Here is a 20,802-nt window from a genome sequence, read left to right as displayed (position 1 = left end):
GCCACGCTCACAGCACTGGTTATGATTATTGGCCCTTTCAGTCCATCAGGTTCCTGTGTTACTGTGGTAGTTTACCCAAAAGAAAGGGGGAGAGCAAGATCAGCCCAAAATTCAGGGCTCCTTGGTAAGCAGAGACAAAGAAAGAGAAATAACTAGGTTTAGGGAGCTGGATGTGAGAATCAGCCTCACCAGTGTGTGTCGGGGTGACAGCCAATTCATGACCCAGTGTCAATGCAAGCATTTCCCCCAGTGTTAGAAACAAGCTCCTCGAAGTGAAACAGCCCCATTTTAGCACAGGTGCAGGATTTGGGCCCCTGTTTCCAGCCTCATGAGCTGTGGCTGGCAGAGTTTGAAGTTACCCAGGGTACGAACCGACCGTGCTGCTGTCTTTGATGGGCATCATGGATCTGTCCTTTAAACACCTCCAGACCAGGATTAGCTTTACCCACTCGCCCCCCCTCTGTCCCAACCTTCCATGAGGGCGCCTGTTTTAAATGCAGCCGAGGGGTCCAAATTCAATCAAAGCCTCGATGTTTATTTAAAGTATTGAATGGCAACAAACAGGGCCCCGTGGGCTTGGACTGCAGACAGCGAGGACATGCTCAAGTCAATTACACTTGACAATGCTGTAATGGCTCAGGGTAACGGCACCGCTCAGACCTCCCGGCTCTGCAGCGCCACTGGGGCTTCGGCCGAGGTGCCAGGGAGCCCGGCGGCATCTGCAATACAAAGGAGGCAAATGTGGCAGCAAATGTATAACAGTCTTCAGCTAATACGGGGAAAAGGTGGTGTTTCTAGCCAAGCATGCGGAGGCAAAAACTGAAAGCCTCCCCCTCACTCTTCCCCCCCCCCCCAAACCCCAGATAAACTTCGGGGAAGATGCTTCGTGTGAAGCGCTGGATCTGATGTCCAGGGCGCCAGTGCAAATCGAGGTTCGCGCCCAGGAGAGTGTGTGGGGGATTTTCCTCCTCTTCCTGTGTGAATGCCGAGACTTTACAGGACACGACCCCACAGCTGCCCCGGCTCTAGCAGCTCAGGTTCAAGAGCAGTGGGGCCGGGGTGCCCAGGGGGACAGGGGCTGGCATAGTTTGACGAGGAGAATTTCTCGCCGGGCCCGGGCTGGACGGAGAGGCCGTGGTCCCGGCTCCCCGCCGCACCGCAGCCCCCAGACGCCGGGCGGGCGGGAGCCCCGGTCTCCCGGCCGGGACGCGGCGGAGGGGGGAGCGCACCGCCGCTGCCGTCCCACGGGAGGCTCGGATCGCGGGGCTGCTGGGGCAAGCGCTTAGCCTGGGGGAAGACTGCCGGGCTGACGGAGCGAAGAGTGAAGCCCTCGCTCTTTTGGTTCCTTTCCAAGCATTTTTAACAGAGGAAGGATGTAATAACATGCCACGGGCAATAAATCATAGGCTAGCTACTCCCCCTGGCTCCCCTCCCCCAGCCCCGGCGGTCCCGGCCCCTCTATAGAGGGAGGGGAGGAGGGGACTCCAGCAGAGCGCAGCAGCCGCCGGGACGAGCAGTCCAGCGCTAGCCCTGCGCCCCGCCAGCCGCCCCAGCATGGACCTCCGAGCCCTGGCTCTGCTCGCTTTCGCCCTGGCGATCATCTCCCTCTCGGAGGGTAAGTGAGCTGCCGGGCCGCCGCCACCCTCCCTGCCCGCCGCTTTCACCGCTCCTGCCTGCGGGCGCCGGGGAGCCCGGCCGGGAGTTACGGCCCCGCGGAAATCCCCGCTCTTCCCCCCGCTCTTCCCCCCGCTCTTCCCCCCTCTCTTCCCCCCTCTCCCGCAGCTCTCCCGCTCTGCCCGTCTCTGCTCCTGCCGCGGCTCAGACGTGCGCGCCTGGCGCGCCCCGAGCGATAGCTGTTGTGCGCTGGGAGCAGGCAGGCTCCCCCTCCCTCGCTCGCTCGCTTTTTTCAAAAGAAGGCTGGTCAAAGCGATCCTCTTTGCCAAACTTATCCCCGATTGAAATCGGCTGGGGGAAGACTTTCAGCAGCGCTCGGTCTGCAGGGAGGTCGTTTGCTTGCGAAATATGCATATCGATTTCCCCTTTAAAAACCCATCCCTAAAAGTTACAAGAAATGAGAAGCAGGCGGTTGTTCGGTTTTCTGTCCTGTGTCGTGATCTATCTTCTCTCCATCAGGGCAGAACTGAGCCAAAGCGGTCACTCAGCAGGAATTCACCGCACCCCCGGCGAGGGGGCGCGGAGAGGTTTGGGGGGGGGGGAGAAAGGGGGGGGGCGCGGAGAGGAGAGGGGCGCTGGCGCTGGCGAGAGGGCTGGGCAAACGCGGGCAGCGACACCGCGGCCGCCCCCCACCCACCCCGCACAGCGCGGCAGCGCCGTCTCCCAGCCCGCCCGCCCCACGCCGGGCCCCGCGGTCCCGCGTGTCACCCCCGGAGCCCGGCCGCAGCGGCAGCTGGCCACCTTGCTCGCCAGCCGGCCGCCGTAGGAGCCGCCGGGCGCAGGCAGCCCCGAGGACCGCGGCAACCTGCGCCCCGCATCCCGCGGGCAGCGGGGAGCCCTGTGCCGCGGGCTGCACGCCCCACGCGTGGCGGGGCGGGGGGCTGTCCGCAGCCTCTGGACATCTCCCGGGCGCTCCTCCTGCGGCTGGTTTCTCTCCTGGCAGAGATTTGCCACCTTTTGTCCCCTCATCGAAAGCTTGGTGGCTAGGTAACGACCGCCCTTTCAATCCTCCGCTCCCATCTTATTCTTCCATTCTGACGACCGAAACTTGGGTGTTCCCCACCCAGGGCGGCAGAGGATGCCCTCCGGTGCCCTCTTTGTTTAGCCTGAGAGAGTTAATTGCTCCCAATACTTCGCCGACGCCTTTCCACAGTACTCTCGCTGCAGCAACCCCGGCCCGGCGAAGCGCACGAAAAGCTGGCGCGGAGCAAGCGCTGCCGCGGAGACCCCAGCAGCAGCGAGACCCCAGCAGCAGGGAGGCCCGGCCGGGTGGGCTCCCCCCGCCGCGCTGGGGCTGCGGGCTGGGCAGCGAGTGCGCAGGTAGCCAAGGCAAACCCGGGGGCCGCGGGTGGCAGGGCCAGCCCCGGCCCCCGCCCTTGCCCTGCGCGGCAGCACCTCTTACCTGGCAGCAAACGGCAGCGGGTATCTTTATGGCAGGGTAAGCGTGTCCGGGACCCGACTACCTGAGTGAGGAAACAGCTTTTTTGGAGAAAAAGTGGCGTAAGGAGAGAGACCTCACCGGCTTCCAGTGATAAGAGTGAAGTTTTTTGCCTACGTCTTTGCATGTCATGTAGTGCTCTCAACCCTGATCCGGATGAGGGCTTCAAGGGCTACCTTGTCCTGGAGGGCAGGTGAGCTCTGAATTCTTCCTAGCCACCCTGGTAGTGCTGTATCTGCCTATCACAGCCTCACTCCCCAGGGAAATGGAGCTGTTCTAGTCTTAAAAGGTTGCCAGCCCTCTCCCTGATGTTGACAAATGCACCCTTGGATGAACAGGAGCATAATTTCCATCAAATGTTTGATCTGTTCATGCCCAGCTTGCTTGCCTGGATATAGCTTCCTTCTCCATTCAAGTGCCCAGAGCTTCCCAGCCCGCACAGCCAGTTACTGATGGTAACTTCACAGCAGAACTGGTAACTCACTTCCCTTTCTGCCCAGTCCCAGCATGGGTGAGGCAGGGCAGAGCCCTATGGGGTGAAATAGGTATCATCCAACGTTGGTAAGTGGCCACTCTGTGAGGGAGATTTTTGTGAGTGCTTTTGTCTCTAGAGAGAATTTGCCAGCAAAAGTGGGTGTTCAGACCTAGCAAAACTCAGCTTTGAGTTAGAAAACAGTTAAAACTATTTATTATTTAAAAAACCCCCAAACCAAGAACCCTTCGGACCCTTCTAGTCAAGACCAAAAGGGGTGTTCTGTTTTTCTTTTTGTCTAAGGAAATAAGGTTGAAGGAATGACACTGAGATGTCTGAATAGCGTCTGGCTCTTCTGAAACTTTTGACTTTATTCACCCACTTTAATCAAATGTGCCAAACAGATAAAGGTCTCAAAAGTTCTATGTACCATCAGTTTCATGAAAACTGGTGTTTTCATGTAACAGTGCAATTAACAGACTATACTAATTTGTCCTACTGAGAGAATGGCTTCAGCTTGTGCTCAGTGTTTATTAGACATCAGAGAACCCACAGATCATTAACCTTTGCAGTACAAATCTGTAGAATTGGCTTAATCAGCTCTAGTGTGCGTGGAACAATTTCGTTTGAATTTTGAAATGAGATAGGGAAGACCAGAGATGTCCCCTTCCCAAATTATGGCCCCCAAATGGCCCCTTTCCCCTCCTTCTTTAGGATGATAAGGGTTCATGTGTCAGAAGATGCGACATACATGAGTTTTCCTTGGATTTCAGCCTTGCTGAGAGCAGAGTGAGCCACAGACAAGCTCTCTGACCTAGAGTGCTGGCAGGGCAGTGGCAGGAGATACTGGTTCCCTGTTAGTGATGCTGAGAGCTGACCCGGTTGGTGCCTGTGCTGCTGCTCCCTGGTGCTCAGTGCCTCTTGTGGATCACCAAGCAAGGGGCACAGAAACACCAAAGGGATTCTTGTGCTGGGAGGGGTGTTGTCATTCCACCTTGCACTGGGGGTGACAGAAGAACATCAAATGCTGGGGCTTCCCCTCTTCCTTTCTGTGCTGGATGCCCTTTCTTGGGCAGGAAACAACTTCGGGGCTCACAGACATGTTAGTCATGGTTAAACTTTCTCTGCTCCTGATTTCAGGTGGTAGGGGATTGAAAGTCCCTCTTCCAGTCTCAGGACAGGATTGCTTTTCTCAAATCATAGATCTGAACAGTTCATCTCTTGTGTGTTGTTTAGGATAAAGCTTGCTTAAACTTGTTTGATACAAGGTTGCAGAGACACTTCCACTACAGTTGTGCTGTATGTTGTAGCATGACTGCATTCAATTTCAGCCTCCCTTTCCAATACAGACTCACTGATGTGTAGCTATCAGGCACAGATTTGCAGTGGGAAATCCTAGCGCCTCCCCCCTCCCTTCCACATGCACGATAGTCAAGTCTAGTGGTGTTCAGGGGGCTGACCCTGCAGCCTGCCTTCCTCCTCCCCCTGCAGATGGGATCTACTCCCATTTTTAACTCATAGATTGTATCACTGTTTGGGCTGCTATAAAACTGATAGAAAAAGTCCTCCAATTTTGTTAACTTACAGTCCAGATCCTAGTGTGAATCTGGAACAACTCTACTTACACTGATGAATTCCTTTCTGCTTGCCCAACCTGCCTGTGGGATCTGATTCTGGCTCATCTCTTGGTAGAGGCACTTGGAAGACAGGGTTTTCCCTCCCGAGAACAGGGTAATTTCATCGTGTTGTCTGTGGTTATATGTGCTAGGGACAGGCATTGGTAAATGTGCAATATATGCAGATCAGATGCACTTTGAAAAGCTGTCTCTTTTCTCACCTTCCTAGATGGCATTTTATGGATTCCAAGCCTTTCCCTGCTTTTTAGCTCTCCATATGCCTTTAAGCAAACTGGATTTGGATGCTGTGAGTGCTCCTGTGTGGCTAAATAAACAGGACGGCAGATTGCCATGTCGGATCTAAAGCCCTGTCAAACGTAGATCTGACCATCTACAGCATGAGCCAGACCTTATGGGTTAGGTATATGAATATAATTCCTCCCAGAGGCTGAAAACTGCTCCACTGGGAAATTGTTTTAAATCTTAGGCAGCTCCTTCTAGACTTCCAGGCAAGGCTTCTGTGTTTGTGTTTTAGTGTGCACGGAGCTTTGAGGCTTACACACAGAGTGAGGACCTTATTTATGTGCACTTGCTTGCCAGTAATTAAGTTCTCCCATGGAGAAGTCAGGTAGCAGGACTGCATCAGAGGCTGTGGTGAGCAAGCGCCAGGCTGCTTTTCTCTGTTCTGCATGCATATACATGGCTGGTTTTCAGCCTAGGGGGCTAAACTTAATTCTGTCCCTAGTGATGCCAGTGACAAACCTCTCATCTAGTCTGGTGGTCCCTGATTAGTATATGGAGAGTGTGCTGCCTGATAACTGTCTCCTCGATTGCCATTACTTTGCCATAGGCTGGGAGTTCAAAAGACTCCAAATCTCTCCTGCCAAACCACTGTAATCTCCCATCTCCAAGTCGCAGCTCCTTGTGCGAGTATCTTGGCTGGGAGTAAAGGTTGGCCGTAGTGGGAAGAGGTCAGCCGCTGGGCCCTGGGAAAGCCTGAAAGACTCAGGACTTTTCTGTAGCCAGTAAGTCCCCTGTGAAAAAGCCTGCACCTGAGCCGAGCCGTTTTGATCTGAACTCTTTGGAATTCATGGCTTTCTTCTGGCTACCTTCTAATTTGGCCTCGGGTCAAAATCATTTGACAAGAACAACACTGAGGACAAGTGCCCCCTCTTTCGGCCTTTATCTTGTCTAATTACCAGGAGCATCCCTGCACAATGGGGCGGCTCCTTATTCTAATCTCTTCTTCTTTACTTATCTCCATTTTGTCTCCCTCTTTTGTCTTCCAAAATCCCAAGCACTGTTATTGAAAGGCTGGGTACTGGGGTAAAATGATTGTGCTGTGAGCTGTGGGCAAATGCTCTCCCAAAGCTACAGCTTTTCTATTGCTTTTTTTCACCTGCATATTTGAAAGGAGTTTCTGTCAGCCCTGGTCTGCGTATCTGTGCTGCTGACCGGGAGCAAGATGGAGTAACGTGTCCTTTCTCTCCCGTGTCCCGCAGAGAAACCTGTCAGCCTGACTTACCGATGCCCCTGTCGATTCTACGAGAGCAACGTGGCAAGAGCCAACATTAAGCACCTCAAAATCCTCTCAACACCCAACTGCTCACTTCAGATTGTGTAAGTCTCTTACGCCTTCCAGCTGGGTGCAAATCTCAGGTGTCAAAAAGAAAAGTCACACAGCTGGTTCCTGATTCGGTGGCTGCAATTCTGTCTCATGCCATGATTTCCAATTTGTCTCTTCACCCCATGTGTCAGATAGAGCCGGACTCTGCTTTACCCCACACAGAGTAGCCCAGCTAGATGCTTCCCAGCTGTGTTCTACTTCTGTGGTCTCCCTGTGACTATGATCCTGTTCCCCCATTGGGTATGTGAGAAGGAATGTCAGACAGGCTGTCCATTGCCTTGGATGTGGAGCTTCACACCTTGGGGAAAAGTCTACAGTGGTCTGAGTCTTCTAATGCCCCACTTCTCCATAAGGAGAGGAGCTAAACAAGCAAAAGGAATTCCTGGATTTCCTGTAGCCTCCACAGGAGGTACAGACCCTAAACATGTGCTGGCCTGATCTAGGGACACACTTACCAGTCAGTGACTGACTCCACTAAATCACAGATCACAGCAGGACAGAAATGATAGGTTCCCAATAGAAAATAACCTCTTCATTTTTGATGAAAAAGAAACACTGATTTTCAGGAAAAAATGGGGTTGTAGATTTGCATGTTTGTGTTTTTAGGAAGGTCTCTTTGGTTCATTTGTTCATTGGTGATTCTCTCCCTCCTCTCCTGACTTCGAATTCTTCAGAAGAGAAAAAATAGCATTCATCTTTTCATTGCAAGGGAGCCTTACAACTATCAACTTCTGTTGACCTCTGCAAGAGGGTCTCAGTGATTAGATTGGGTTTCTGTGCAGTGCTCCCATAACTAGTTCTGTGTTCTATTCATGTCAGGCTCTTCCAGTTGCAACTCAAATGCTGTAGAAATCCATTCTTTGTCATCCAAAACATTTCTGCACTCACAAAACTGATGTGGTTTCATGAGATTTCTCAGGAGTGTACAGATATGTTGAGGAGCATGTATCCATTCATGATCCAGTTTTTATTCATATGATTTTTTCCTTTTTAAACCACTCTAGGTAGATCATACAAATTTTCTCATGCATGCTTCTGCCTTAGGATTTGGTGGAGGACAGTGAGAAAAATATAAGCCTCAGTTGAGAAATAATTTCCTTTCACAAAAATGGTAAAACCAGCTGTGACTAACTCTGACCTCTACCTATAAACAAATTTGGAGGCAAGCATCCAAAATGCAGTAGTGTATGGATTTGTACTCTGGGACTGTCAATGGATGTCATAAGGGTCCCAGTGCTAAGGTTTTGTAGAGGATTTGGAATTTTCTGGAGTAGTTCCAAGAAAAAGACAGGCATTTAAGAAGGGACAGAGTATACATTTATCTCTTAATTAACATGGGATCATAGTCATTAGATGTAGATAAGAGCATCAAATGCAGAAACACAAACAATTCACGTTCTTGTCCATTCCTGACACAAATGTGTTTGTTTGCAATGTGATTTAGTGGCACACAGAACACATGAACCTGTAATTCACCATCTTTTGTTACTTTAAAGGTACTTAAAAACTCACCTCCAAATACCCTGGAAGCATCATGGGTTTGAACTAGGTCTTTAATGAAACAGAAGCTGAAATGGAACCAAAACTAACATATAAATTTCTCATCTTGATGGTTTTAAGCATACTCTGCATTTAGTCGATAAGCATTATACAGTGAAAGTGTAAGTAACTTAAAAACTACTATTTTTAGGAATAGAGAATCTCAGTAGAGTCATGTAGTTTCAAGGAAAGATTTTTTTTTTTTTTTGACACCATTTATGGTTGAGGGGAATTGTACCTGAACAAAAAGCCTAAGAGCAGGCTTTTGTCTTTATTGGAAGTCATCTCTCCAAATCCAGAAATCTACTCTGTGAATGTCTACTTCTAGAAAGCCCACCCTAAATTAATTCCCTGGTTTTCAGTACAGGGAAATAGGCATTTTTAGCATGCAATTAATTGCATCCTAAAGTAGACATCTAAAGCAGTTCAGATTTAACACTCCATACAATTGCCTGGGTCTCTGCTGTGACTGTACAAGGAGCAGGGGCTGACAAGCTCAGAAATGTTCTAAAAAGTAAATGTCTTTTAGATGAGAGGAAGTGCATTGCACGTGGCTGGAGGCTGGTTACGTGTGCTTTTGGTTCCGTACCCTGCAAGTTCTCAGGCATTGCTAACATCAGCAGTTCCATTCTTACTCTCTGTTGGTATCACTTCACTGGAAATACTCCAGCTTGGCACTGCTGTGTAAGGAAATATGAATTGGGCCCATTCATCTCTTTATTGGCGCAGGGCTCGCAAGACTGGCTCTTCAATGTGTTTATGTTACAGCTGTGTTCTTGCATAACTTCAGACCAGGGAGCCTTTTTGACCTGTTATTTCTTACGCCATAGTTTTATATTCTGCAGATTTCACTTTACAAAGTGGGGAACATTTTGGCTTCCATCCAGCAAAGTGCTTAAACAAGTACTGAACTTACTCCTATGGGCATTTCCATGAAATTGCTGTTCTTGGCACTTTTGCATGGTAGGCAGGCTGTTTAAGGGGAAATTTCTGAGCAGCTGGGGCAGAGGCAGGGTGCTTCGGGGAACATGGGAGATCACAGCACTCTCAAGAGGCCCTGAGATGCCTGGAGGGTGAGACCTGCTGATGCGGGTGAAAAACTATTTCAACTGCTTCTGTATGAAAGATGCAGATAGCCCAAATGCCAAATTCACAGAGAAGTCAAATCAGCTAAACAGTTTGGTGTGGGAAGTGCAGCTTGGACATCCAGGAGAAATCCCTCATGAGGTTTCTGCTTTTGTTTCCAGTGCTGAGTGAATACATGAGGGAGAACTTGCCTCTGGCACTATGGTACTTCCAGTTGTCTTCTTGCCAGCAACCTGTTAGTTCAGTCTTGTATAAAACAGAAAGCTAAGAGTGACCAAACCCTTTCAGAACATCCAAGAGGTATGGTTTGGTGTCTGTTCTCAAAACATGTGAAACTTCAATTTTGAGTTGAATCTTAAAGCTGTTCTTAATTACTTGCAAAAATGACCTGTATTTACCATGTCAGTATTTCCAAATGAAATTTAGCTGTTGTCGGCACTGAACTCGTAACAGCCCAAGTATGAACTGGAAAACTTAGATTCAAACTCTGTATCTATCCTGCCCCCACATGCATCCCAGTACAGACTGCAAGAATCAGCATCAGAGGAGACAGATGGTACCAGTGCTTTGAAACCAGGGATATTTATCATAGGTGCCTCAAGGATGGCAGGGACAACCCATGCTCTTCATGGGTTAACTGAGAGCAGCACTAATGCCCAAGGAAAATAAGGCATCCGGGGGTGGGTAGTGGGTGTGGACTGAGGAGCAGTTACACACTAGACTCACTCTGACTTTTCTCCTTTGGCAGTGCAAGGCTCAAGAGCAACAGCAAGCAAGTGTGCATTGATCCCAAGTTAAAGTGGATCCAGGAGTATCTGGAAAAAGCTTTAAACAAGTAAGACAAGAGACAAATGGACTTAACAGCTAACATCCTGAGTTATTAAAGGGTAGAACATTAAGGGCTGGCTTTTACCATGTGGACAAAGTACTCGTGGAACCAGATATTGTTTTGAAGATGGGTTTGGAGTTGACCTAGTCTGTATGAAAACAACAGCTTCTAGTATATTCTAAATGTTAAACTAAGAGTTTTGCCAGGTCTTGAGGCAAAATCTATCCTTATGAATCTGTTCTGGGGTCCCCAGCTCATCCTCTTTTAAAAAAAGCTGTTCTCCCAAGGAAAATGCTTCCTTTATGCCCCCTCTTCCCCAAGCCAAACTACAATTACTTCAGAATCTATATTGTTCCAGTTTCTTTGGAGCCCCTTCTCCATGTTACGCTGTGGGGGTCTGTTTGCACAGGCAGCTGAGGCCTAGGGGGTCTTGGCACTAAAAATTGTTTCTCTGCTGGCCAGTGTGGAATGCTATTAATATCAGCCAAGGCGAGATGCACTGCCATGAATAAGGCTCTCCCACAAGGCCAGGGGAAAACCAGCCATACTTGGCAAATTCAGACTTTTAAAATCTATTTTTATTCCCCTTGAAAGCGGGTGATCCTGGCTACTCTGAGGTGGACCAGCCTGTCTCAGTTCAATTTTACAGTGAGCAAGAGCAGCACAGAGAACATTTATGTGCTGAGTTGCAGGGGCGGGCTCCAGCCTTCCTGGGAGGGAAAACGAGACAAGTGATGGTACAAAGCATTTCCTTGCTTGCCCAGAGCCCTGGGCTGTGCCTGATCCAGCAGCAGCATTTTGGCCAGCAAGCCTACCTGTGCACTCAGTATCCCTCCCACCCTTGCCACCACATTCATTCCCACCCCTCAGTAACCGTGCTGAACCTTACCTCCCCTGCATCTGTAGGGTAAAAGCAGGGCTGGAATCCAGTCATTTGCAAAAGCAATGCATTCTTGGAGAAATGTGGGGAAGGGTATTACCCCAGGGGAGATGTGAGGCAGTACAGGTAGCTGAATGCCCTCCACTGTTTGCTTTGTAAATGCATCTGCCAAACAAGAGGTAGAATTAAAAAAAGAAAAGTCTTTGTTTCCCTGTGTTTTTACAATAAGCAGGGGGGGAAATGCAAAAATCCAGAAGCAGAGAGATTCCTCCATGTGGCCCTTTTGGGACCACACTGGGGCCAAGAGTGAGGAGGGAAGGAAGCCAGCTAACAAACTGACTGTGATTCCAGCCCTGACAGCTCTTCCCATCTCATCCGATGCTCAGTGCCTTCTTTGCTGTCAGTGCTCAGCCCTTTTGTCCTTTGGGCAAATTCTCTGCAGAGGTAATCCAGGTTAATGGTGCCAGGATGGTTTTGGATTTAGGCACAACTGAACCCAAGAGCAGGATGTGGTCCATGCTGATTCTCCTAGGGGCTTGAACTACTTTGTTTTCCAATGTGGGAAAATCCTCAAGCCCCTGCCTAAGTTTCTGTTTGCTGTCATCCCCAGTGAAGTTCTTGGTGCTGTTCATAAGACCTGAAACTTAGGAGGCATTTAAGAAATTCGTAGGGTTGGGCAAATGTGACTATGTGCTCAGATCCTGCCTGCCTCACTTAGGGGAACAATTCAGCTGGAACACATTCTGCTCTCACTTCCACTAGTGATCTGGGGCCAGCTCTACTGAAACCAGTGAGCCGGTGCCTGATCTCCAGCCAGATTCTGGGTTTTGTTTACCTAATGCTATTCTAGAAAAAATTCTGCTAATTTGGTGGATTTCATCCTGGTTTGCATTGAGTAACAGAAGAGAATTTGGTCCCAGCTCTGTGAAATAAGATGATAGAAAGCATATATCTCCATCACCTAATCCTGTAATCATGGCATTGTTTTCATTTTCCAACTAGTAATGCTAGCACCGGTGGCATTTTCATGCTTCACAGACAGTCAGGACTCTGTAGCATTTTCACAAAGCATGTTTTTGATATATTTTAGTGCACAGCTTTGACTTCTTCAGTGAAATGTACTTTGGAATATATTTATAGCGCATCAAGCAATTCATATATTTGAATTGGAGCCATATGAATGTTGGTAGTTTAAAACACCGATATCCCTCTAAACTACTAACAGCTTGTAAAATAAATCTATATAGATCTATAAATGTTAATGTAGCTATCAATTTCAATCAGCCATATATTATATTTTTTCACTTGTACTGAAATTGTATGAAATGTGACATTACCCTATATGCACTAGCAATAAAATGGCTAATTGTTTCATGTTATGAAAACCCAATTGTACATGGGAATTTATTTTTCTGGAATAAAATCAATACGTTTTGTAGAAAGGGCTCTTGTAATTGATTAAGTAAAATCCAAACTGTCAAGACATCTTAATCTATACCAGTGCTTCAATATGAGAGTATCTTCTGTGCTATCATCTGCAGCTAAGGGCAAAGAAAAAGTCATAGAATATAGTAGTCCGATACAGTTGATTGTGAAACCAGAGATGGTTTTTAGTAGGGAATTATTTTGCTCACTAATTCTGCTTAGCCTTTATTATTGCTTTATATTCATCACATCTCCATGTAATATACACACTTATGAGACATCAGTAAAATACATTCAGGCTGTCAGGAATCCAAATTTCTTTACTGGCTTTAAAAATCATTGTGCAGCTGCTGTGGCCAACATCATTCAACATTCATCCATGTTATAGACAAGGGGCAAATTAGTCCTTTCTTGAAATAGCTAACAAATCCTGTATCACTTCCAGGCAATCCCTGTCATCATTTGCAGTACATTGACTGCCTTTCTCTTATTCCTTAATGCAAGGATATGCAAGATCAGACCCTTGCAGAGTTAACAGAGCCTAAAATAAACAGAGACCAGCTTGTCTGCTGTCATGTTAATACAGTCCCACCTCAGAACTTCCCTCAGTCTGAGATGCTGGAGTTCATTAAGCTCAGTGGCTACTGCTGGCACAGACAAGAGAGCTGATGGATCTGGAGAAGATAAAAAAGTCAAATAGGAAAAATCTTTCCCTTGAGCCTGCTGGGAGAAAGGAAAGGAAACTCCCAGCTTCTAGGAGCTGACTGTGATGGGAGCCAAGCCCTGCTGCTGCCTTCCTACACAGTGTTTGTAAACCCTGGTGTGGCTGCTCTTCCTAGTTTCCGACCTCATTTGTAAATAAGGGCTGAAGTACAACATGCCAAAACAACTACCTCCTGGTACTCTACCAAGCCTGTGCTGGGTGAATGCTCCACACAGTGGGGGACAATGTAGGTGTCTACCTTTACAGCCTTGTTTTAAGGCACTAAATGTCCACAAATCCCATAGAGTAACCACCAGTTCTTGTTGATTGATGTCAGTGGGAATGCTGGGTGGGAAGCCAGAAATCCATCCCCCCTCTGCTTTCAATTGTACCTTGGGGGGTACTGTGTGGATGGTGAGGCTCCTAGCTGACAAGTTCTGGCAGGCATTTGGGGAGACTTTGGTGTTTTGGGGAAAAGAGTTGTTCTGACTTCAGAATTTGCAAATGTCCTGTCACCAGGGAACTTTCATTTGCCTAGCATTCCTCTGAGGTAGAGGGTATATGAAAGGGCATGTTACCTGGATTTGCACCCTGCCAGCAGGATGTGAAGGGACCATGGGATAAATGTGAATAAGGCCTTTGTATATGAATAATTTATGGCAGTCTTTTTGTATTTTTCTTTTAATTTAGACCACGTCATCGCACTCATAAAAAAAAGCAACAGAAGAAACGGGGCCCACTCTGCCCTTCCCGTGCAACACCACTAAAGTCTCCAGGGAGAAAGAATGGTAGGAGGCATTAGTTTCTGAGCTGGGATACCTCAGATTCAAGTCCCTGCTCTTCCATTGACCATCCTATGTGACCTTTGGCAAATATATTAGCCTATCCAGACCTCCATTTTCCCCCATATTTGTTGAGGATAACATCTGTACCCTCCCTGCAAAGGAGTATTATATAGATAAAACTCTTAAAGCAGGGGGAGAGTTTTCCCATTTTACAGATGGGAAAATGGACACCCAAAGAGGCCAAAATAACCCTGAAGCAAAGCCAAAGTCAAAAACATGGTAAAGTTTTGGAAGCCCTATTTCTTTTAGCTGGCCATATTCCTGCAGAGGAATAACTATAGACAGAGTTAAAGTATAAATAACAGCTGTGAATTTGTCACTGGTGTTTTTTAATGACAAATGCAATGCTGGGTGATGACAACATGATTTGGTGTGTTGGTGACTGGTTGACACCTCTCCTATGGGAGATGCTCAGCAAGTCTCAGAGAATGGTGTTACATATGCCAATGCTCTGGTTGTCCCAGTTGTTTTTTTCCTACCAGGATGGTGTGTCCTGCCTTTCTGCACCAGTAGGTGTGGGATATTAGAAAAGATATCTTCAAAGAGGAAAATTTTGCTCATGGCTTAGTCATCCTCTTTATGCCCGGATGAGTTTTCCAAGGCTACCTTCACTGAGAGTAGCCACAGCTGTATCTGACTGTGGTCACACAGTCTTAGTTGTCCAGCAGGCATTGAAAGGGATGTTTGTTCTGATCCTGTAGGCTAGAGAAGACATGCTGGGACAGCAGGGGTTTTGAATACCTGGTGTTTACCCTCTGACACTAGTAACTCGGCCTTAGTGACCTCATCTAGATTGCAAAAGGCCAGTCAGCCTGGAGCAGGAGTAGAGGTCACTTCAGACAAAACCTGGAGGCCACCAGCACAGACTGGCTCCTTGTTCTGAGTGAACCCTGCACACAGTACACTTGCACTTTGCTGTGATGCCTAACCCACCACTCCTCCTGGGTACCATGCTCACACTGAGCATGGGAGACTCGATTTTTCTGTCTCCTACCCTGAACTCCCTACCTCTGCACTTAACACCTCACACATTTACTGTGCAGCGTGTGGCTGCTCGTCCTCCCCGTCACCCCACCTTCACTGGGCAACTGGTCACCACAAGCTGTGATGTGCTACCAGCAGCTCACAGCAGGTGAGGTTCCAGAGCAGGGAGGCCATGGGGATGGCTCCTGGCTGGGCAGCACACTCAGGGGCCTCTGCTCTCTAGCCACACTATGGTGGGAGCTGAACACCAACAAGAGCAGAGCATGGGCTGTCCTCTGTTCCCCCATCCTCACAGAGATCTGGAACCCCGTGGAGCTGCAGTCCACGGTCTCCAGCAGAGCTGTAGGGTAGGAGCAGGTAGAGGAGACATTACCAGTGCATTTGCTCCACTACTGGGGCTGCTCACAAATGATTAATCCTTCCTTTCCCTGCTGTATTTTTTTGCCGATTGTCTTTGCCCACAGATAATTCTCTGCTCTGGCTTTCAAGTCCAGAATGAGCTTCCTAGCCAGCCTTCCTTCTATGTTAGCTCTGAACACCTTACTAACTGTGATGAGCACAACCTGCCCAAAATAACTCCCATTACTGGGTTTGCCCTGCTGGGTACCCAGTAGCTCCTTGTGGAGAACTTCCCCCAAAATGTTTGGCAAATACTGGTTGGAGGGGCTGCAAAAGAAATGCCTTTGGGTTAATCCAGACACAGATTTGCTGTTTGACTAGGCCTGATATCAAAGCTTTTGCAACTGAAATAAACCTTAATAGTGTTTCACTCTGTTCTTCATCAACAGGAGGTTCAAGATGTAAGAGGCAAGCATTGTAAGCCGTCTACAGGATTTCTTACTGTAGGACCCAGAGAGCAGATAACCAGTATTAGGGAATGAATACATTTCACTATTATCATGCAGCACAAAAGCAACGCTTCATGCATTTCCAAAGGTTTTTTATGTCTGGGGGTTTTTTTTGTGGGTTGTTTTTTGTTTTTTTTTTTTTTGCACAAATTGGCTTGCTTTCACAGTGCTATTTTTATAAAGTAAGATGTAACTATTTGAGAAAAATATGGTTTTATACATGAAAATAAACATATTTTTAATGAAAAAATATGTTTATTACCTGGCACTGAGGGCAGATATGAATTTAAACTAACCCTATGTTATTACATAATATTTTATTTCCTTTGCTATGTAGAGATCCTGCTTTATTTAACTTTCTTTTGGTTCATGCAAGTCTCCTGGAGTTTTAAACCTAGAAGGACATGAACTGTACAGTGCAATGATGTTGTGTAAGTAGTGGAGGAACTCATTGCCTCAAGAAGTCACTGAGGCCAAGAACATAGGAAGGCTTTTTAAAGCATCAGACATTGATGAAAGTGGACAACATTACCATGGGTGGCATTTATAGGTATTTTGGGTGAGAGATTAAACTCAGGGCTACAGAGCTAAAGCCCTTCTCTGAAGATTAGAGACCTTGGTGACAGCTATGAGCAACTGGGTCAATGTACATTTGATGTATTGCAAGGTGCTAGTACTTGATTTGTAGTAGTTGTGTGTGTTAGGAGCCACAACACTGATCTGATGTCACCTGGCATTTCCTATGTTCCTGTGTTTCTGATGACAAATTTTAGCACAAAAAGGAATAGTTTATTAAAGGTCTCACCACATGATCATGTTGCAAGTTGCTGGAGGAGTCAGATATGCTGCCATGCACCAGGTGTCTCTTCCCACCCATCCACAGGAGGTGGCTTCAGCTCGCCTGGCTAGCTTTGCACTGAAGTAGGCAGAGATGCATTCATGTGACCCTTCACCAAGGAAGCTGTGGCCTCGGCTATTGAACAGTCGCACTCGCACATACCTGAGAGCAGTAACATCTTTGATTGCTCCAGAGATACCTAGAAGAGGATGTCTGGCCATATCTTTGGAGAAGAGATGCCTGGGGCAAGAGAGGGTCTGCCCAGTTTGTGGAAGGAGTGGTGTGTCTTGGGTGTGAAAATGAAGGCTAACGCTCATTGTTCACCAACGGTCGTGGCCCTGTTTGCTGGTGAACAGGATAGCCTCTGTAATTTCCTTTGCAAAGTACACCCAGGGACAGGTACCACATGTTGCACCAATCCCCTCTCAGCCAGAAATGTCTTTCTCCTAATTCTTACCCATATACACAATATCTTTGCTATATAGTGTATTGAAAAACACCTGCAGTACTGCAATAATCATGTTATACTGTGCACTGGGATCTGGGAAGAAGCAAATTTGTGCAGCACAGTGCTTGTGTTTGTATGTATCTGTGTGTATTGTAAACAAAAAAAATGTTGTTAAGATTGTGGGGGTTTTTTTGAGCGGGTTGCTTCAGAAGGAATCTTCCTTATTCCCTGCAGCCTATGTTGGTCGGGAACACTGAGAGGGGTGTTTCACTAAGATCTCCTTTTTGTGGCAGGCATCTTTAGTGCCAAAGAGACACTTTGGCTAGCCAGGGACTACTTTATTTCCATGTGGATTCAGGTAAAAATCTTGTAAGTATTTTCCTCTCTGTGAAACAGTGCTATTATGGAGAGTGCTTCAGCTGGGACCACATCACCTCATTTGCTCTAAAGTAGAAACCAACTGCTGTGCCTAAAATGTATGTCTGTGTGATTTTGACATTCCTTCTATTGTTATCATTACCGATGTGGTGCTTTTAAGTATATTGTGTCTCTTTTTTGAAAGGTCTGGTACCACTGTACTTGATGAGAATTGGAGTATTGATTTAGTGTGAGAAAGGTCAGATCCTCTGTTGTAAGGGTAAAGACAGATAGAACTTTTATGAGAAAGCTAGAGTTTCTTGTATCTTCCCTGGACTGTACTTTATATCCTAGGGTCCATTTCCTGTCCCCACACGTGCACCTGCAATTGCTACTGGTTTGCCAGAGGTGGACATGTGAGTGTCAAAGCCAAGAATGTCTTTGGGGAAAATGTGGAAGAATCTTGGTTCTGATACAGACACGGAGCTTGTCCTTGTCACGCAGGAAGGTGCATTCTTCACACATGCTTCCCATCAAAGGACAGCTTCAGGTCTGATCGATTCCCATTGGAGTAAACAGAGAATTAAATAATCCTCTGATTTTGATTCAACAGCATACCTTGCTAATGATGATAGGGGCCTTGAAGATTTTGTTTCTAGGGGAAACATTTTCTCTCCGGTGAAAAGATAGGGTGGGTAGATGTGACTGTACAGCCTTGCCAGCACTCTGCTGCAGTCCTCGTTAACAGGGAGCGCATCTGCAGTCAGCACCAGCAGGGAAAGGTCTCTGGGGACATGCCAACCCCACGTTACAGCCTGGGCAAACAGACCACTTTGACAGAAGCATTGAGATGGGCAGTGCTGGAGCACCCCAACCAAACCCTGGGGTCCCAGCTCTGGACAGTATAGCCAGGTAGCGGAGGTACTGCAGGAAATGGGGTTACCTGTCAACCTTCTCTTCTGGGGGCAAACTAGTGAGTGTTGCAGGGGTGGACTGTGCTAAAGGAAGGGCATTTGCTCCTGGGAGAAATGCATGAGTAGCAGCAGGAAGGAAAGGGACTCCCTGCAAGGCTAGGGAACATTTACAGTCAGGTGGTGGTTGTCTGTGTGCCTGTGGGCTGTCTGCCTCTGGCATTCCTTGAGACTCACACTGTGACCTGGGCCCTGACACCACTGCACTGGTGACAATTCACTACTCGAGTAGCTGAGACCACTCAGGGCATGGGGCTGCTCTTGGGCACCAACACCGTGTCCCTCCCTCACCTGGGCAAGGTTGAGCACAGCGTGAATGCAGGGGTGGCACAGACCTGGCCAGGATTAACTGAATAACTTAACTGAGTAACTTCAGTGAGAATCTGATAAAAGCTTTCTCTTGCTTTAAACCAAAATTCAACCTTGAGCAGGAAGCTTTGCTCCTTGCCTGTCATTACTTGCATGACACATTGGGAAGAGCATCCATGCCCTTCGCACTAGAGAAGTCAATTATTTGGCTGCTCCAACTTCCCTGTGCTACCCTGTGCATCACATGCTGTTCTTCCTGTGCACACCATGGTCTTAGCAGGCTGAGAAGCAGCACTAGCAGAAACCTGCTCTGGGAGAACACTTCATTTTCCTTTCTGCCTTTAACTGTTGACCAAAGACTGAATCAGGGAAAGGAAGCATGGGGAGATAGGAGTGATGTAGGGACCACACGTGAAGAGAAGGAGGGGAAAGAGAACACTGAACTGGTGCTGAAAAAGCAGCTTCCATAAATGTGAAATCATCACATGTGGTATTTTCAAAGTGCAGCTGGCAAATCCTAAGGTTGAATTATTTTTTTTTTAAAGAATAGATGGTATTTATTGCTGTGCCAATTTTTATTTATACTAGCTTTATACTTGTATGTATGAATATCTTATCTGAATTCTGCCTGAGGAAGGATGAAAGGTGACTTTCTGATGTGTTTTTAACTAAGGTGTTTGAGCAAAGGTGACTGTTCATTTTGCAATGAAGGCTATATTGGAAGTTAAATATAAACATTTAATTGAAAATGCAGTTCCTATAGAAGTTTTTGTTGCTATTTTCCCTTTATTAGCATCTAGAGGGTCTTTCTTTTCTCTGTCAACTTGTTTTGAGTGATGTGATTTATAGTAACCAGAGGTTTCTGAAAACTCATCACCTAAAATCTGGATTTTTTTCTTTACCAACATCCCACCAAGACAAGCCTTGTCTGCAAACATGAAACTGGTGGCCACAGAGAAGAAAATACATATCATGATGAAAGGGCTGCATGAACCTCCTATCTTCCACTTCTTAAGAACTCAGTGTTGTCAGAATGTGGTAAATACTGTACTTTATATTTTTATTAAGTAAAAAGAAATATCTTCCCAAATAATGTGAAAAGGGTTTTGTATTTGTGTTCCTGTAAGGCAGCTTTTATGGAGGAGTTATATTATGCTTTTGAAATTACTCCTTTCATATTTTAAAAATAAACACTTTTATATTGTTGTAATTTCTCCCATAAATGTGTATGCACTTGAAATTTTCTTAATAAAAATGTCTATCTAAATGAAATTGTTACTTGCTTCTAATTTTTTTTTTCCTCACAACCAGCTAAAAGCTTCACATCAGAAAAAACATTCAGATATAGTTTAAGTGTCCAGTTTCAAGGACGCTTCCATGTAGCCCCATGGGCTCAGACTCTCTTAAGGAAACCTGAGGCAAAGTTCCCACAAGGTTTGGCAAGGAGCAGCAGCCTAGCAGATTGAAATGTGCCATCTTCAGAAGGAAAGGCTTAACCATTTGCTCTCTAAGCCGAAACCCAAACTTTTTTTAACTTTTTTTTTTTCCCCCCAGCTTGTCTCCTGTGGCAGGTTGACTTTAGTAGAACTGGAAACTCTGAGCTGTTTTTGCTGCAGCAACAGGGATGCCATCGTTGTCTGTGCTGGGGAAGGGATAGGGTTCTCTGAAGAGCCTGAGGGGCTTCAGGGGATGCATTTGACAAAAGAGCAGATGTGATGAACAAGACCCTCCTTGGGGCTGTTTTTTTCAGGGCACAGCAGGGTCAACCTTCAGTTTGGAGGTGGGGAATGGTTTTAGAGGCTTGTAGGACTGGCCTGAGGTCCTGGAGGTATAATCCTAGCTTGGATGATGTTGCAGGGAATTTGCTGTGAGTTTCAAATCCATGAGTTGAAAACTGGCTTTTGTCAGTGCCA

The 20,802-nt window shown here is 47.0% G+C and overlaps 1 protein-coding gene across 2 annotated transcripts; it reads left to right on the top strand.

Moving 5' to 3' along the window:
- Positions 1–1,502: 1,502 nt before the first annotated feature.
- CXCL12 (C-X-C motif chemokine ligand 12) lies at positions 1,503–20,161 on the top strand. 2 transcript variants are annotated; one of them, XM_074830868.1, is made up of 5 exons: positions 1,503–1,615; positions 6,703–6,820; positions 10,201–10,287; positions 13,980–14,077; positions 15,907–20,161. In XM_074830868.1, the coding sequence occupies exons 1-5, from the start codon at positions 1,555–1,557 to the stop codon at positions 15,936–15,938; spliced, it is 396 nt and encodes a 131-aa protein (XP_074686969.1). In that variant the 5' UTR covers positions 1,503–1,554; the 3' UTR covers positions 15,939–20,161. The 2 variants fall into 2 exon arrangements, with proteins under 2 accessions (XP_074686969.1, XP_074686970.1); XM_074830869.1 differs by lacking the exon at positions 13,980–14,077.
- The last annotated feature ends 641 nt before the right edge of the window (positions 20,162–20,802 follow it).

Source organism: Strix aluco, chromosome 7, assembly GCF_031877795.1.
Source record: "Strix aluco isolate bStrAlu1 chromosome 7, bStrAlu1.hap1, whole genome shotgun sequence".
Taxonomy (NCBI): domain Eukaryota; kingdom Metazoa; phylum Chordata; class Aves; order Strigiformes; family Strigidae; genus Strix; species Strix aluco.
Note: the sequence above shows the minus strand (reverse complement) of the source record. Positions and strands in the feature narration are given on the sequence as shown.

Excerpts from the sequence above, each read along its gene's own strand:
- CXCL12 (XM_074830868.1), top strand. The coding sequence starts at position 1,555 with ATGGACCTCCGAGCCCTGGCTCTGCTCGCTTTCGCCCTGGCGATCATC. Across the intron at positions 1,616-6,702 it reads GATCATCTCCCTCTCGGAGG|AGAAACCTGTCAGCCTGACT; the intron begins GTAAGTGAGCTG and ends CGTGTCCCGCAG. Across the intron at positions 14,078-15,906 it reads GTCTCCAGGGAGAAAGAATG|GAGGTTCAAGATGTAAGAGG; the intron begins GTAGGAGGCATT and ends CTTCATCAACAG.